The sequence below is a fragment of the Branchiostoma lanceolatum genome, chromosome 6 (assembly GCF_035083965.1).
Source record: "Branchiostoma lanceolatum isolate klBraLanc5 chromosome 6, klBraLanc5.hap2, whole genome shotgun sequence".
NCBI classification, from domain to species: domain Eukaryota; kingdom Metazoa; phylum Chordata; class Leptocardii; order Amphioxiformes; family Branchiostomatidae; genus Branchiostoma; species Branchiostoma lanceolatum.
The window spans coordinates 4,721,324-4,738,485 of record NC_089727.1 but is presented as its reverse complement, the minus strand read 5'-3'; the positions used below and the strand labels follow the sequence as shown (position 1 = coordinate 4,738,485).

The following is a 17,162-nucleotide window of genomic DNA, read 5'->3' as shown; positions in this document are numbered from 1 at the left end:
GGTATCCATGAATATTGTGCCTTAACCGAACAATGCTTTACTGCTGCAATTCATTTTCTGACAGTTGTCAGAAGTAAAATAAAGAAGGAAAGTCAAAGTGGGATGGCCACGAACACGTATCATGTTCATCAGGTCTAACCAAAACTATCATTCAAGGCAACAGAAAAGATGGAAGGATGAACAGAAAACCGAAATGGTTGAAAAAAACTGGTTTCCAGATCTTCTGTGGTGCCCCAATGGTCAAATAGTTAGACGAAGGGATAGATGAGATGAGAGTCAGAAGTTTGCTGGTTGTGTTAACAGAAATCTGTTGCTGTTTGTTTCAGCTTTAGGTGTGGATGAGGAGGTTGTCTCGGTGACAAGTGGAAAGGACATTGCAATAATCAGAACCACATCAGGGAAGGTTAGTATAGTATAAGACACTGTTGTGTGACTGTGCTTTATTTTGGTGATTCGTTCGCTGAAACAATTCTCAGAATACCATCTTCCATCATGATGGTATATCACATGGCACCACTATGACACTGGTCAGGGTTTTATCATCAAAGAAAGCACAAATGCCAAAACCGTCATTCAACTTAGTGCAGTATGAACTATGATGGTTCATGTGCATTGTATATGGTAACTGGTACTGAAGAATTGATCTGCTCTATATGATGTCTTAACCCTTGTCCTGCGGACCGCCTATATATAGGCGCTACGCATAATGTGCGGGTCCTGCGGACCGCCTATATATAGGCGCTGGGGGTATTTCCGGCACGAACGCGTCTCACTCCCGCGTAACCCCCGAAACCCGGAAGTAACATAGTGTTGCCACATCGTCGGGGTCAAGGGTCAAAATTATTGTTGCGCAATTCGTCCCAGGACGCATGCGTGATATGTTAATGAGGCCATATGTTAATGAGGCGGCCATGATGCCGTGTCGTCTGCTGGAATGTTTTCGGGGCGATATTTTCCGTATTTCTGGCGGCAATTTCGGTGTTTAAACGCCAAAATGGATCGGTACACGGCCGAAGACGTTCTAGAGGACATTTTCACGAACGATTCAGGGGTGGAATATCCTTTAACAAGTGAAAATTCCGCTGAAATCAGTGACAGTTCTGGCGAAGACGGGGAGTCACAACATCGGCCTCGAAGACATGTCGGGGCAAGCGGAGAGGGACCCTTACACGTTGCTGATGAACTTGAAAGCGGCGCTGACGCTACTTTTAGCCGTGGAAGAGCTCGGGGCACTTACCGAGGACGGCGTGGACGTGCCCGAGGAGGTAGTGGATGTGGTCGCTGGCGGAGAAGTGGTGCATGATTTCAATTGTGGGGCTGACCAGTCTCAGACTTTGATAGCCATATACTTACCTGTTATAATATCTGCAATTCGTATTTCTTTACATATAATACGATATATTATTCTGATGTTGTCAAAACTGGTCAGAAACTTTGTAGTCTTCGTAGAAACCTGTGTGTTGATGCTATACAAAGACATATGAAAGCATAGTGGAATAATGTACTTTTTATTGCTTTTTATGTCTTTATTATAATATAGCCTTTAGTATAGATTGTAACAACTGTATGTTGATATGACAAGAAAGGTTAGACTATAATCTTTCCACTCATGTATAGAAAGCTAGAATGTCAATTGTTCTATGGCTACAGCATGAAGTGTACTGTTCTGTATGAGAGTGTAGATTTTGCTCAAAAGTGAGTTCAGCACCAAGGGCAGTCTACAACCATATACATGTACTCACCTGTTACAATACCTGTGTATTTTACTTCTTCACATGTATCATTCTGATGTTGCCAAGACTGGTCAGCAACATTGTAGTCTTGGTAGAGACCTCTGTGTTTGTGCTATGCAGCAGTATATGGAAACTTTGTGGAATAATGTACTTTTTATTGCCTTTTGTATCTTTATTACCTTTGTATTCAATGATATTACTTTGTTTGGAATTCCAAAGATGATACCTGTTGTAAGCTTTCAGCTGATGTGTAGGAAAGTGATTGTAATAGAGGTAAAGAAAGAAGTATACTAATTCTAAATGGCTCAGCTTTTCTACAGAAAAGCCAGTTCAGCACCGTGGACATTGTATGGTCATAAACCTACCTGCTGAGATACCTGGGTGAACTTCTTCATCATAGATATAGCTCTGATGTTGTCAGGATGTGTCAGGAATGCTGCAGCTTTGATATTGGTACTTTTTATATGGTTCAGATACTTCAATACAAAAGATTTTTGAAAAAAGGGTTTTTTATTGATTTATTGCCATTATCAATCAATACAGGTAGGTGCAGGCAAAATTTGCAATATATTTCTGAAAAGTAGAGACTCTTAGCTTTGTATTGATATATAACTTTATAGAGTTATTTGTGGGCAAAGTATCAAAAAAATAGCAAAGTTAAAGCAGTACCCCTCCTTTAAATAGGGTCAAAAAAGCCCAGCACAGGGACTACTATAGGGTAGAAAAAGTCCAGCAGGACAAGGGTTAAGAGCCCCAGTCAAACATTCAGTATCTTCCCAAGACTTTGCTCCAGACAACTGGGTTGGAAGTAGCCTGGAATCCACCCTATTCTAGCTCCAATTCACTCCTCTGATTGCATATACATGTAAGAGGAATATGACTTTCTTGAGTTTGATTCATCAAAAGTCATATTCAGCTGGCGCAGACAATTTTTAAACTATCAAGACTACTAGGCAACCTTGCTGACCAACTCTCAACCACATATGACCCTGCTCACAACTTACTCCCAACCATGGAGTGGAGAAGGTCAGGAGGTCAGCTGTGTGGGACAGGGGCTTAATACAAAATCCAGTCTAAGCGTAAACTCTGTTTATAGCATTGTCTAGCTGCATGCTGTACACTGGTAAATCTTAGAGTATTTTAATTCTTGTTTAATTTAAACTTGTCTAGCTGCTGTACACTGGCAAGTCTCAACAGCTGGGCATCAAGCAAGGCGGACCACCCCTGGGGAAGTGGGCGGAGCTTCCCATCACCAAGTCCCCCAGGGTGGTGCAGTGCTCCATGGGACATGAAGGGGTGCACGGCCTGCTGGTGTCCGAGGATGGCAGCGTCTTCTTCTGTGGAACAGCCAGGAGGGGGGAGGATGGGGACCAAGGTAGGGGGACTTCTGTACCAATGAGTCTGCTCTGTTATCATGTCTTTCTATGCATTTAAAAAGCCTGAAAAACATGTGATGGGCCTGAGTTGTGCTTTACTGGTAGAATAGATATGAATGAATATTCCAACATACTGGTACTTACGAATTGATCATCATTATCTGGTAGGAATGTCCTGCATCTGCTATCAGTCTTTCCAATGTGATGTAAAGATAGTCATACGTTCAAGTAGCTTGCACTGCAAAAGAATGTTACATTTTGAGCATTGGCCAGATGAAGTTTGGTTCTGGGATTTTATAGTAAGGAATTAATAGGGTGCACAGGAAAATGAAGATGCACATGAACAGCTGTGATTATGGCATTAGTAACCTATGTCGTCATGATTTTTCAATCGATTAATGACACAAGATAAAGGAAGAAATTTAAAAAAACTCTTAGTAGATATTTCATGGAGTTAAGAGGTCTGCAAAGGCTTGTTAAGTTATAAATATATTCTACCTGCATCATTCTGTTCAGTAGTTTCCAATCTAATTGTAACAGCAAATGATGTATGATTATACAAAAAAGTGTTCTGACTGAAATTTCACATTTTCATTGTTATACATGATACATTTAGCAACACTTTTAGCTTTACATTATACAATGCAGTGGCATATCAAATGTCACCTCTTTGATGTTGATAAGTAAATTTTGTGACATTTATCATGAACAGTGAAGCGAGCTCGGCAACCCAAGCCATCCAAGCCCAAGAAGATGATAAAGCTTGAGGGGAGGCACGTCGTGTGGAGTGCCTGTAACGTTGGCAGTAGTGCTGTGGTCACCAAGGAAGGGGAGCTGTACATGTTCGGCAAGGATACAGCATATGCAGACACCACCACAGGTAGCTTATTCGCTTCATCATCAACATTGTTTGTTACTTGCCATGTTATATACTTTTTCTTCCTTCCTACTACTACTAGTAGGCAGATAGAGTTTTTTAAAGACATTGTCGCATTCAAAGATTATAAAAATTAATTTTCCATGGTTGTTGATTTTTGGTTATAACTATAAGTAGGATTCAATTGATTGATACCACTAGTACTGTGCTTAATTTGTACTTTTAAATCAATGTTCCCTTTTGTATCAATATTTCATAACAATAATATCAGCAAGGGTTGCTAACTTTTTTGTGATACTTAATGTGTATGTTTGTTTCCATTCCTAGGTCTAATATCAGACCTGAAAGAGGAGGCTGTTACCCAGGTATCTCTGGGTAAGGCCCATGCCAGTGTTCTGACTGCGAAGGGGGAGGTTTTCACGTTCGGTGTGAACAACAAGGGACAGTGTGGCCGGGACTTCACACCCCAGCAGAAGGAAGGTCAGATATACAGATTTTTACTCTGACTCTTGTGTTGTGAAAGTTCAAGGCTGCTAGTTCAAGCTTATTGAAACATAGAGAAAGATTTTGACCCAATATGTTCATTTAGGAATCATGTACTACCTTATTCTTTAAAAGCATTTAGTTGACAGGTACATGTAGGATGACAAAGCTTCTGATTGTTACTTTTAATCAGATCTTAGAATATCCACATAAGCCACTACTGCAATAGCCACTACTGCCCATCGGAACTAGTTGTTTCCAAAGGATATGAGTGTCCAACACAATGTATTTGCAGAAAGACATTGTCATTGATCTCTGGTTTTGTGTGCTGTAAAGATGTTAAGACACTTTTGTCAATAACAAGGTTACCGCAAAGTGCCCGACCTCAGACTGAGAAGTAGCATATGACACTTTTTCAGTTGTAGAGAAAGTAATAAGTATGCCCTTTGACCTCCCAGGAGCCTCAGCAGGCGCCATGGCGGTGGGTGCGGAAGACGACCATGACGAGGATGTGACGGAGGAGGCGAGCGACCCCAGCCTGTGTCCGCCCGGCACCCACGTGTGGAAGATGGAGAGGTGCATGGTGTGCACGGTGTGCGGGGAGTGCTCGGGGTACGGGGCCAGCTGTGTCAGCAGCGGCATGCCGGGAAGGAACCCTGGAACGTAAGACATCTTTTCTCACTTGAAGCACATCTTGATTGTTTAACTTTAAGGTGCATGGTGTGCACGGTGTGCGGAGAGTGCTCGGGGTACGGGGCAAGCTGTGTCAGCAGGGGCATGCGGGGCAAGTCGTTATTTCAGTTTATTTGCCATTTGCACAACTGTACAGTATGTTTGATTTCAGTAGTACATAAAATCAGCCAACCAATGACACACAACTGCCAAGTCTTAAAAGTTCTCGCAACTTATTCATGTAGTCTGGAGGAGGTATTATTATCATTATGTACAGTCCAATGTGCATTTAAGCACAATTCACCATGCAAAATGTGTCTGATTGATTAATGCTAGTATCCTTTCCCCCTGCAGGGCATGTGGCTGTGGCTCCGGGGACTCGGGCTGTAGTGAGTGTGGCATCTGTAAGTCCTGTGCAGGTGAGGACGATCCCAACCGCCAGACCGAGATGAAGGAACTGGCCCACCTAAAGAAGTTATTACCTGGCTGTGTCGATGTGTTGATAGGTCAGGGGTCACACGCTTGGGGCTGTGCAGGGTGCAAGCAGCAAGAGCAGAGCATTTTTTCGATAATTTGCTTAAGTGAGCAGTAGCCACTGAATGTTAGACGAAGTCAAAGACTGAAATAGGCTGCAAATGTCTACAGCAGTACACAAAATTAGCAGCCAATCAATGGTTCACACCATTTTCTTTATAGAGTTCTAGCAACTTAACCATGACAATGTAGTATGAAGGAGACATCAACATCATTACTGTGTGCACTTAAGCACAATTCAGCATTAAAAAGGTTCGGATTACAGAAAATAAATACTGTAATTCTTTAAATTTTGGGCGTGGTTTTATGTAGGTTTCGGCAGTGACTGCTTCACCACAAACTGAAAACATCTCAGAAATTTCTGATACCATACAAGTACACAATAACTGTAGAGTATGTGACTATAGCGCTTTCGCAAACTTAAAACCACTTCAAACATTCCAATTTCTCATTACTGCGAAATCAAATCACCACAAACCTAAAGACATTTACAGTAACAAAAATGCTTCCAGATGTCCTTATGCTGCTTGCACCCAGACATGCCCTAGCAAAGCAGAGAGTGAGCACTAGCTGTTCTTACCTTATTCCCCTGACCTTAACCAATCAGCTCTCCAAGAAACTACCAGTGTTGACTCTCACCAAATTGCACAATTCTATTTCCTGACCACCCTTAATGCTTCTGCCTGCGTGTGTCCTTTGTATCAAGTGTGTCTCCACTTCTATCCTTGAATGTCCATGCGTATTATTATGACGTATTGATCAGATGATGTAATTTTCATGTATCATACCATTAACAAAATAGAAACTTATCTGACTTAAGCTATAAGTGTATTTGTTGTATACGACTGTTACTGCTCTCTATCTAAACATTTAAATTTCTTCACCACACTGAAGGTCGATTACAAAAGACTGCAGACCAAAAGAAAGACAAAGTAGTCAAGAAGCTACTGAAAGCAACTAGCACTGTAAAGGCAAAAGGTTGGTATTCTCATTGTATTTACATGTCTGATGGTGTGTTTTCAAGAACTAAGATTTGGTTGAACCTGTAGCTTCTTGACAGTATGCCATGGAACTTGCTAGCAAACTTGTGTAAAGTTCCTGTGATATTCTTCAGAAGAAAAATGATAAATCTAGCATCCTGCCTAATGTGATCAAATGTATTTAAGAATCGTAAAAACTATGTATGTATGCATCTGTCAACTTCTAGAAAACAAAACAAAAAAACTACATTGCTACTACATTATCATCAAAAACGCAGAACTATTCATTAGCCACTGTCTCCAAAGAAGTAGTCAACTCCTTAGTAATGTAATGTACATATTATTAAAAACATCAGAATCATATATGATAGATGTATAGACCAGACATTTATTTATCATCTTTTTACCTTGTGGTATTTGTGTGTTCCCATGCAAGTAACCTTCGGGCACGAGTTTAGTAATAAAGATTGTCATCATTGATTTATGTTCTTGGCAGCTGCTGATGGTTATGCCAGTGATGACAGGGACCAAGAGAGAGACCCGGGAAAGCTGGCCATGACTGCACCCGGTCAGGTGAAGCTGGGGGCCAGGGAGGTCCCTGCCACTCATGTGGTCTGTGGGCTACAGCATACAGGTGAGGCTGCAAATAGGTTTCAACTTTATACTGTATTTATGCATTGTATTGTATCGCATTAACTAAGGCCACACCAATTTGATTTCTTGGTTAACAGATTTTTATTTTCAAAAAAAAAAATTTTAGGAAAAAAAAATCATGAAAACAGAAGTCAGGCCCAGCCTTCAATTTTCATGATTTTTTTTCTAAAATTTTTCTTTTTAGATAAAAATCTGTTAACCAAGAAATTAAATTGGTGTGGCCTAAGTATGTATTATGATAGGGTAATGATCTTACTGTATGTTTGTCTGTATTTGTGGGTCAGCCATTACTAGCGAAAGCTGCCTAGGCTGACACAGTGTAATGACTTGTCTTTCATTGTCAATAGATACAAAATACAAAATACTTTATACCACTTGTCGATCATTGCCAATGTCCGGATACTCTGTCTGTTGTGTGCAGTGATGGGTGGTGTATTCTTGTCACACAGTGGACAAGCTTCGGCCATATTTGTTGATCGCTAGAAGGTTGTCCGATTCTGAAATCAACAGAGGGTCACTCATATTTTTTGCCTGAATATCTACCCTATCATATTAAACAGTGCTTGGTGACCCGCAAACATTGGCAAATCCTTTTTAATAATCATGTGATGATTGAGAGAACACTGGGTGTATTATTGCCAAAAATGTTATTCAGAGCTTGCAGACTCATAGGCTAATCAATTTTCGTGCTGTATGACAGGGACTTACATGTAAGCATCATGGTCAAAGAACTTATTAATTTATTTCTTATCCAAATTGTGATGTGTAAATTTGAATTAACTGTGCAAGCTATGACTGAAATAAAGCAAAAAGACATATTTTGATTGTAACTGTGTTGTTTTTCTTTCCTTGGCAGTTGTTTTGCTGCAGAATGGGGAGGTTTACACCTTTGGTAATAACCAGATGGGACAGCTAGGGTGCAAGGACAGCCACAACAGGTGATGCATCTTGTACTAATGCAACAAGTGATATGGTTGTAACATTAGACACTAATTCAAATACTAGTGTTGACTATACATTGCATCTGGACAAGTTGGACACTGCATTTTTTTTAGAGGTGAACTAAGATGAAAAGCCCCACTTTTTCTATAGTCTTTAGGTTCTGTGATATTAAGAGGACGGTAGCTTTTGTTCGTTCATGAATGTAGTAATAGCACTATGACATTATACTACATGTAAGTCTACTGCCTGATGACTACCTGTCGGGGTTCCATATCACAGTCTACCTTCCCAATGGACCAAACAGTTGTCATGATAATGAATAGCCCACTTTTTTATATATGATTTCAGTGTTGCGTATTCCCAAAAGTGTCAAAGCTATGGTTTTTTTAGGTGTCTCCCTGTTAGAGTCATGCTTCCTTATGGACCAAACAGTTGTCATAATACTGATTAGCTTGCCCTTTGATTCATGATTTAGTGTAAAGTTGTGTATGCCTAAAAGTTTGGCGTCGTGTGGCGTAACGGCTAGAACATTCAGCCATCAAACAAGGGAACCCGAGTTCGATGCCGGGTTGCAGTAGGGGCATGGCCCGGTGTGCAATAGTCCAAACCTTACAGTCTGGTCTGGGTTGACATCTTGAAAAGGTGATTGTCACCTGTTATGCCAATCCTTCCACAAATGTGGTAAAACTGAATAAATGATAGGTGTTAAATTCATGTTTTCTGTAGGGGTCTCCCTGTCAGAGTGGAGCTTCCTGAGCGAGCGGTCCAGGTGGCGGCTGGGAGTAACCACACAGTCATCCTCACATCTCAGGGCAACGTCTACACTTTTGGGGCTTTTGCAGTGAGTAGCCTGTCATATATAGCGTGTGTAGCGTACGTTGTTCAGTGGTTAGCGATCTTGCCTCTGGAACTAGAAGCCCCGGGTTCGATCCCGGCTGTGTCATTCACCCGGCGAAAGGGTCGCAGTCCTTAGGACGGGACGTTAAGCCGTGGCCCACTGTTCATTGCGCTTGTCGAAAAAAGCTAGGGGAATTTCCCCGGTACAATGAACCTGTAAATACATAGCGTTAGTCTTCTCTGTCACGACCAGTGGAAGATTAACTCATCTGTTCATTGAGTTCATTTGAGCTAAACTTATTCGAGATCCCTTTCCTTTCCTTTTCCTACATATCAACTCATCACTATCAGTTTGTTGATCAATGTTGAATTGTAATTTCCAACACAAACATTGGACCAAAATTTTTGACTCCAACTCCAGTCCTTGTCAAGGAATGAGCAATCCACTGCTTCTGTGATGTCATGTTATGTTATGTTATGTTATGTTATGTTATGTTGTGAAAATAGAACACATGACTAGGTGAGCATTGGATCATAAGTCACAGAAAGATTTGTGTTGGAAATTACAGTTCTACTTTGCTTCAGAATGATTTCTACCCGCACAGACAAGCTTTCAAGCTATCATTATCAGTTTGTTTACAATCAGTATGTGTTAGTGTTGACCATCTGCTATCTTTCGTCGGTGACTAAAGAAAGAGTGTGTTAGTGTTGACCAGTGTTGTTTTCCATGTGGTGTAAACCAGCCTTCTTAGCTGTAGAGTCATTTAAAGAATGCATGTCATTGATTAGTTTCCTCCATTTCCATGTAGTATATGAACAAAGATGATCGGAATTGTTGAAAATATTACAGTACAGGCCTGGGGTGAAACATTATGTTGTTGGCATCAAATGTTCAAGAATTGTTTTTTGTTTGATTTCTGCCAACAGAAGGGGCAACTGGGGAGGGAACACGGGTCATGGCAGCCGGGGAACTCAGAGCCTGGCTTGGTCACTGGGGTGGGGCCAAAGTTTGGCAGGAGGGCCACGTGGGTGGGGGCATCGGGGGACCAGACCTTCATCAAAATTGACGAGTCACTCATCAATGTAAGAACACTAGCAGATGCCACACTGTTTGCGGACCAGAAGTGCATAGGTAAGAACCTTTGGTCACGTCTAGATGACATAGCATCAATTTGTACACGATTATACTGCAAATGACTTTAATGTGCTCTTTAGCCTGGATACCAGACCTTTCGCGCGATGCGATGATAAGCCTTTTTGGCCGGGGAAGACCTGGTAGTAGGGATAGAGTTGGCACCCGGGCGCTTGGCAGCCGAACCCTGATATCTATCGCGCGAGAGATAATTAGTGGGCCGTGTGCTGTCTGTGGCGGCGGCGCGAGTTGCTTCCCCGGCCGAAGGATTAGCGCCAGGAGCGCGGTGGTCTGGCACCCAGGCTATGTGCTCTTTAAATGTGTTTAAAGGATTTCAGAATTAAGAGTCAAAAGAAGTTATGATTTTTTTTTGCATGAAGTGTGATACGTCTATATTTCACATGAATAAAAGTGGTCTAATATTATGTTATTGTCTTCCAATCATTGTTATAAAAAAATGAATAGGACTTTAGAAAACCAAATACAGTCAAACCTGTACAAGTGTAGCCTGGAGTCCAGCCATGTTAGCTTTGGTCCACTCCCAACATTGCTAGCTATATATAGCCGACCAAGGTAACAAGGTTGGACTCCAGGCTAATACAAGTGACCACCTCTACATAATGACCACCTGGCCAATGTTACCACTCTTTGATAGTCCCTTAGATGATATTTCCCACTGACACATGCATTAAGCGTCCTGTCCATAGTGACAACATGTCCACATAGATCAGATTTTATTGGTCCCCTGGGTGGTCATCTTGGGCAGTTTGACTGTATGTAACCCTTAGGCTGCCAGCCCCGTTTTTATCAGGGATACAGAAACATGCCCTGTGTGCTACGCCCGGTTATAACTGGGATAGGGTATTCCCCAGAAGAAAACAGTTTTGCGTGTGTGTAGCGCTCGAAGACCAGAAGTTTCGCTGGTTTTGTGAGGGAGGTCAGGGGTCAAACATTTTTATTTTTACTTGTTTGAAAATCTGGCAGCTTAAGGCTTAAATGAATGTTTAACAGTTACTGCAACTCATCACTTCACCACTTCCCAGGTGTGGTGGTAGACCTGGAAGGCGATGGCCCAGCTGTGCCAGGCCGATCTCTCTTCATCAGTAAAACTGATGGCACGTGCAAAAGGTACGACGTTAACCCTCCTCTGTTTTCCAATGCATTGTCTTGTACATGTCAGCAGGGCTAGCCCTTTGTAATAGCCACAGGCTAGTTGGGCAGCCCTAGCTGTGTGTGCTGAACAGCCAAACCAGTAAATATATAAAATAAACCTTCTACCTGCTAACGTTGGGTAACCTAAATTCGTGGGGTACTTAAAGTCGGGATTTTTCGAAAACGGGGTATTTAGGGATATGTGCTACATGCAAAATCAGTTATAACGCCAGCAATGCAAAGCAGATAGACTAACGTATTCAGAACACTGGCTGAAAAGCTTCGATAACCATGCATTAGAAGTTGGCGACGTCAAAAACTCTCCGTCCCTTATTGACAGAGTCTGGGGGCTTCGTGGGAGAATCACCCAGCACGGTTGTTCGCTGGTTTATAAGACAAATGTCACATCTCCTGCCTGCTAAACACAATTATTTATAAGACAACTTATTACAATCTCTTTTGCTAACCTGCAACTATATTCTAAGTGTGATCAATCATCAAAACTCCTCTCTGTTGCTACAACCTACGGCACGTGTATTTTCCCGCCGCCATATTGTTAACCAGAATCCTGTTGTCAAGCAGACGACAAAGGTTTGTGAGGAACACTTTTTTGTCTAAATGCTGCGTGTGATAGTGGACTGAGGAAGATATTTTCCTCAAAGTTTGCTCCTAACACAACAAGGAACACATGGACATAGTAGTATTACCATTGCTACGGCATCCAGCTAACTTCCCATGAATAATGTAACGTTACACGTTGCCCGATGATGACGATGGGCCGACTTTGAGTGAAGTTCTACCGACTCAACACACGGGTTGTTCCCGAACTGGCCTGATGTGTGCGGTACGGCCGTTTCTTCGTGTATTTTTTTTACTTGGACACGTCTATATCCATAGCACTCTCCTCAAGCCAAGGAAAGAACGAATAGCTGCTGTATAAAATGTGATTAGCGGTAAGATATTCAAGACGAATCTTCTCTCCCGAATTAATGTGCCCCCCTGTCCGACAGCACCACAATTGTGCGTGCGGCCCACGGTAGTTTCAAGTTGAAATATTATGGTGTCAGCACGACTAGAGACAAAATCTACCATACATATGATTAGTGCAAAGATAGTACATGATACTGACAGAATAATAGAAAAAAAGGATGGTTTATTGTTCTGCTAGATTGATTTCAGTCAACCATTATCGGAAAAATCCCGAATTTAGGTTACCCAACGTTACCTAACTATATGACAATACATTTTGGGGTGCCAAACAGCTACTTCAAAGTGCTAAAGGTTAATCGTTTAATCCTCCTCCCTGGCAATCAAAGCCCACAGCCGAGAAAATGTAGATTTACAGCATCTTTTATAAGGTTGTCAGCAAGAGGGAGTTATGTTCACAGGTCTTCAGAAGATCATAATCATTGATTTTCAATGCTGCATCTGGATCAAAGTCATGGAAAAATGCCAGACTGTTCAACACTTCACAGAAAGTTTGGTCAGGTCCCGTAGTAAGTTCTTGATCTGTATAGCCGGTACCAAACCGCCCTTTGGCGTAACACACCAGCAGCTGGTTATATTACACTAAACGGCCTGAAAGTTGATGATGTACATGTAGTTTTTTGTTTGTGGAAGTCAGGTATGTTGTACTGTTACTTAATATTCACAGTTAGCATGCTCTAGTTTTTTATACTGATGTTGACTGTCCTGACAGAAGGACACCTGTTTTCTACAGCTTCTCAGGTGGCAACCAGGCAGACCTCACAGACAGCTGCTTGTGCCTTGATCCCATGCATGGAGTTCTCTGGAGGTAAGTTCTTCTACCCAAATACTCTTCTGTGGTGTGAAAATGAGCCTGTCAGTCAACTCATTATTTTCTGACAGTGTGATTCCTGTTATCTAGCCCATATTACAAATGTACTCTTTAGACTCAATGTCAAGCTTTAGTAATTTCTGTATGATTGTTTATAAAATTCTCCAGCAGTTAGAGAAGGTGTGATAATCATACAAAGAGTTAAGTCACTATACCATTACAGTTTTTGTATGCTCGCTTTATTTGCATTCATTTACACATTTGTGCATTTTGAATTTCCACTTGAGAAATTTGGTTCTATCTAGCTTAAAAGAAGTTATTTTTTTCCAAAATATACCTTTTGGGTTGAACATCAGTGAATTTTTTTTCTAATTTGGCGGATATGATAAAAAGGACAGTCATTGTAGAAGAAAACTTGCTATTGTGTAGGAAGTTTTTTGAGAAGTAAATCCTCTTGTCTCCTTCAGATACCAGCCCAACACGTTTGCGGTGTCGTGCTACAATGCCACGGCAGGGGAAGTGCGAGATTTCCCTCCTCAGGAGTCCGACAGAACGGGAACCTGTAACCTCCTCAGTCCAGAGCTGGTCCTGCCCACAGGTTAGTCACAGTTCTCATACACAGGAAAACATACAGCTTACAGAGCAGACCTCTCGTTGTTCGTGCCTTATGCTACGTTGTACTTGGACAATCGGTCTAAGACTTATGGTCCCTTTGCTATTATTTATCTGTCAGTGATCAGACATACATGTAAGTCAGAGGTACATGTAGTAGGTCAGTTAGAGTTCCCACTTCTCACTCACAGGAAAACATACATCTGACAGGGCCAACCTTATTTGTCGTCCGTGTCCTATGCTACTTGAACTTATTGTCCAATTGCTGTTATTCAGCTGGTCAGATGTAAGTCACAGGTCAGTCACAGTTCTCATGCACAGGAAAACATACAGCTTACAGCTGCAGACCTCTCGTTGTCCCTGCCTTATGCTACATTGTACTTGGACAATCAGTCAAAGATTTATGACCCCATTGCTATTATTTATCTGATCAGACATAAGTCAGAAGTACATGTACTAGGTCAGTTAGATTTCTCACAGGAAAACATACAGCTTACAGGGTAGACCTCTCATTATCCGTGCCTTATGCTTCTTGAATGATCAGTCTAAGACTTATGCTACCTTTGCTGATATTTATCTGGCCAGACGGAAGTCAGAGGTCAGTTGGAGTTCTCACTCACAGCAAGACACATGTCTGACAGGGCTGACCTCTTGTCCGTGCCTTATCCTACATGTGTATCTGTACAATCAAACAATCCTATATATGGTCCTATTGGCGTTATTTGCCAGGGATGTCAGCGTGCAGGTCGAGCATATCATGGAAGACAGAATCTCTTTTGAGAGAAAGAGATACCCAAAATGATGATGATGACTGTTCCGACATTATTTACAGCTAAAACAGAGCATTTTGCCTCCTTTGCCAGGACACAATCGGCATCTCAGTACCTACATTTATCATCAACAGCTTGTTGAAAGGCAGATGTGCTATGATTGTATGCTTGCCTTGTATAGGCTGCGACTGCTGAGCAATCACTGAGAGACCGTGATTTTGGAAGATCACTCAACAGATTTCATAAATATTATTTTTAACTGTTTTATAGTTTTTTAAATCATACTTTAGCATCTTGCATCGTATTCAAGTCAGGAAATCAAGGATTGCATAATATTATACATGTGAATCCAGTCTTGTTCATTGTATGGTCCCTCAGTGATTGCTGTCTAGTGGAAAGGAGGACTTATAATTAGATAAATGGATGACATGCAGATGCTATCATCCTATGCTTAAAAAAGTACACTTGTCTTACCTATTTAACCTGTACGTGTCTATCCCCACCATTGCAACAAACTGCAGGGCTGTCTCCAGGACTCGTCCTTCCGTCCCAGGACGGAAATTTGTTTGCAACCCCTTCCGTCCCAAAAATATCAATTTCATGAGATAAAACGGATGAAAATGTGTTTTTTTTAAAGCTTAAAATGACAGATTGAACAATGAGAATGTAAAAATCGGCTCCCAAACAATGATGAGTGGGACAGAAAAAAATGTAAAGCTGGAGACCGCCCTGCAACAAAGGCATCTCTAACCTAAGGTGAGGTGAAGAGAACCCATCTGCTGTAACCACCTGTTCATCGTCTATCTCCCATAAACCTACGTGTCAGAAACAACCAGCCGTTAAGTCTTATCTTCTCCCCGTAGTTCCCGTTGCCATGACGACGAGGTCTCACAGTGCGTTACACCTGCTGGGTTGCCTGGATACGCTGACGGTCTGCCAAGACTTCAGCTTCGCGGTGACGGAGCAGGCACAGGACGTGCACAGCGTGGCCAGGATATTCTCCAAGGAGGATTACAACGCCGTGAACAGATTCGACAGTAAGCCGCTTCAGTCTTTCCTCCCTCACAGTTGTATCCCGAAGTGTCACTTTTGGGGATGGGTTAGGTTTACAATTGTAACCATATGTTGCTGTCTTATAGGGAAGGGTTATTTCAAACATAAAACCTACTATGTTCAGATAACAAACAGTGATAACAAATATATTAACAGATTCGACTGTAAGCTGCTTCAGTCTTCCCTTCTTCACGGTTGTATCCCAAAGTGTCACTTTTGGGGATGGGTTGGTTTTATAATGGTAACTATATGTTGTTGTCTTGTAGGGTACCTACTATGTTCAGATAATAAGATATATAACACATTCCACAGTAAGCCGCTTCAGTCTTCCCTGCCTCACATTGTATCCCAAAGTGTCACTTTTCAGGGATGGGTTGGTTTTACAATCGTAACTATATGTTGTTGTCTTGTTCCAAAGGGTACCTACTATGTTCAGATAATAAAATATATAACACATTCCACAGCAAGCCACTTCAGTCTTCCCTGCCTCACATTTGTCTCCCGAATTGCCACTTTTAGGGATAGATTAGTTTTATAAATTATGGTAACCACTTCTTGTTTCCTTTATTTTTTTCTGGACGCTGCAAAGATGTGAAGGATTTACTTTCAATCCCTCTCCTTGCTTGATGAATTGTTTGTCACTACTGGGTAACTCAAGGCTGTTTAAATGCTGGAATCTTTGTACAAACCATCTGCCGTGCCTTTTTGCAGGTCATGGTGGGGGCTGGGGTTACTCAGTTCACTCCGTAGAAGCCATCAGGTTCACTGCTGATGCAGACATCATCCTCGGAGGCTTTGGGCTGTTCGGTGGCAGGGGAGAGTACACGGCAAAGATCAAGGTACATCGCATGTTTATCAGGCTTAGTTATTCTTTCTCCTTTGCTTCAAAACAGTCACTGATCAAAGGCAATTTTTGTTTTAATCTTTGTGGTCTGAAATAGTGGCATGATTTGAAGTTATCTTCATTATTGACAATGAAGTTAATTGCATAAGCATGTCCAACTGAGGCTAAATGCATCGTATAAGACACTAAGAGTGTAATAAGAAAATTATGCTATTCTTTATCTATATTAATATCAGATTATTTGAATGCTTCTTATCTCTTCTTAAGACATGTGCAAATGTGCAGAGTGTTTCCATTGTATCATAGTAGTAGATGCTGACATTATTATATGAACATTTAATAAAACTACTTAATTGTTCTTTAAATCCCTCTGCATTTGATAAAGGTGCTTTTTACTCCAAACTTGAAAACAATTCATTCAGTCATTTATGTCTCTGTTTTTTTTTGTTTCAGCTGTTTGACCTTGGAACAGAAGGAGGAGAACATGAAGGTGACGGTGACCTGCTGTGTGAAACTGACGACATGACGTACGAGTGTGGGTCCAGGTAGGGATCGATCATGTAGTGTTTTGAAACAGTTAATATGTTTAGCATTAAGTGTTGAAGTCTCAAGAATCTAACATAGCATTCTAGTGCAGAAAAATCAATGCCAAGCAAGTACTATAGTGAGTCAACTTGACAATGCCTCAAGACAGGATTTTATTTGTGAGAAAA

The 17,162-nt window shown here is 41.4% G+C and overlaps 1 protein-coding gene across 1 annotated transcript in view; it reads left to right on the top strand.

Annotated features, from left to right (window-relative positions):
• LOC136437201 (E3 ubiquitin-protein ligase MYCBP2-like) overlaps positions 1 to 17,162 on the top strand; it is a 160,770-nt gene that overhangs the window by 102,692 nt on the left and 40,916 nt on the right. Inside the window, exons 12-28 of the mRNA XM_066431682.1 lie at positions 327 to 403; positions 2,904 to 3,108; positions 3,822 to 3,989; positions 4,314 to 4,466; positions 4,928 to 5,132; positions 5,496 to 5,647; positions 6,570 to 6,653; positions 7,152 to 7,289; positions 8,166 to 8,247; positions 8,978 to 9,092; positions 10,016 to 10,220; positions 11,264 to 11,348; positions 13,072 to 13,167; positions 13,638 to 13,768; positions 15,416 to 15,589; positions 16,317 to 16,444; positions 16,903 to 16,994. Of these exons, the coding sequence (XP_066287779.1) occupies positions 327 to 403; positions 2,904 to 3,108; positions 3,822 to 3,989; positions 4,314 to 4,466; positions 4,928 to 5,132; positions 5,496 to 5,647; positions 6,570 to 6,653; positions 7,152 to 7,289; positions 8,166 to 8,247; positions 8,978 to 9,092; positions 10,016 to 10,220; positions 11,264 to 11,348; positions 13,072 to 13,167; positions 13,638 to 13,768; positions 15,416 to 15,589; positions 16,317 to 16,444; positions 16,903 to 16,994 (2,290 nt within the window). The remainder of the gene's footprint in view (positions 1 to 326; positions 404 to 2,903; positions 3,109 to 3,821; positions 3,990 to 4,313; positions 4,467 to 4,927; positions 5,133 to 5,495; positions 5,648 to 6,569; positions 6,654 to 7,151; positions 7,290 to 8,165; positions 8,248 to 8,977; positions 9,093 to 10,015; positions 10,221 to 11,263; positions 11,349 to 13,071; positions 13,168 to 13,637; positions 13,769 to 15,415; positions 15,590 to 16,316; positions 16,445 to 16,902; positions 16,995 to 17,162) is intronic.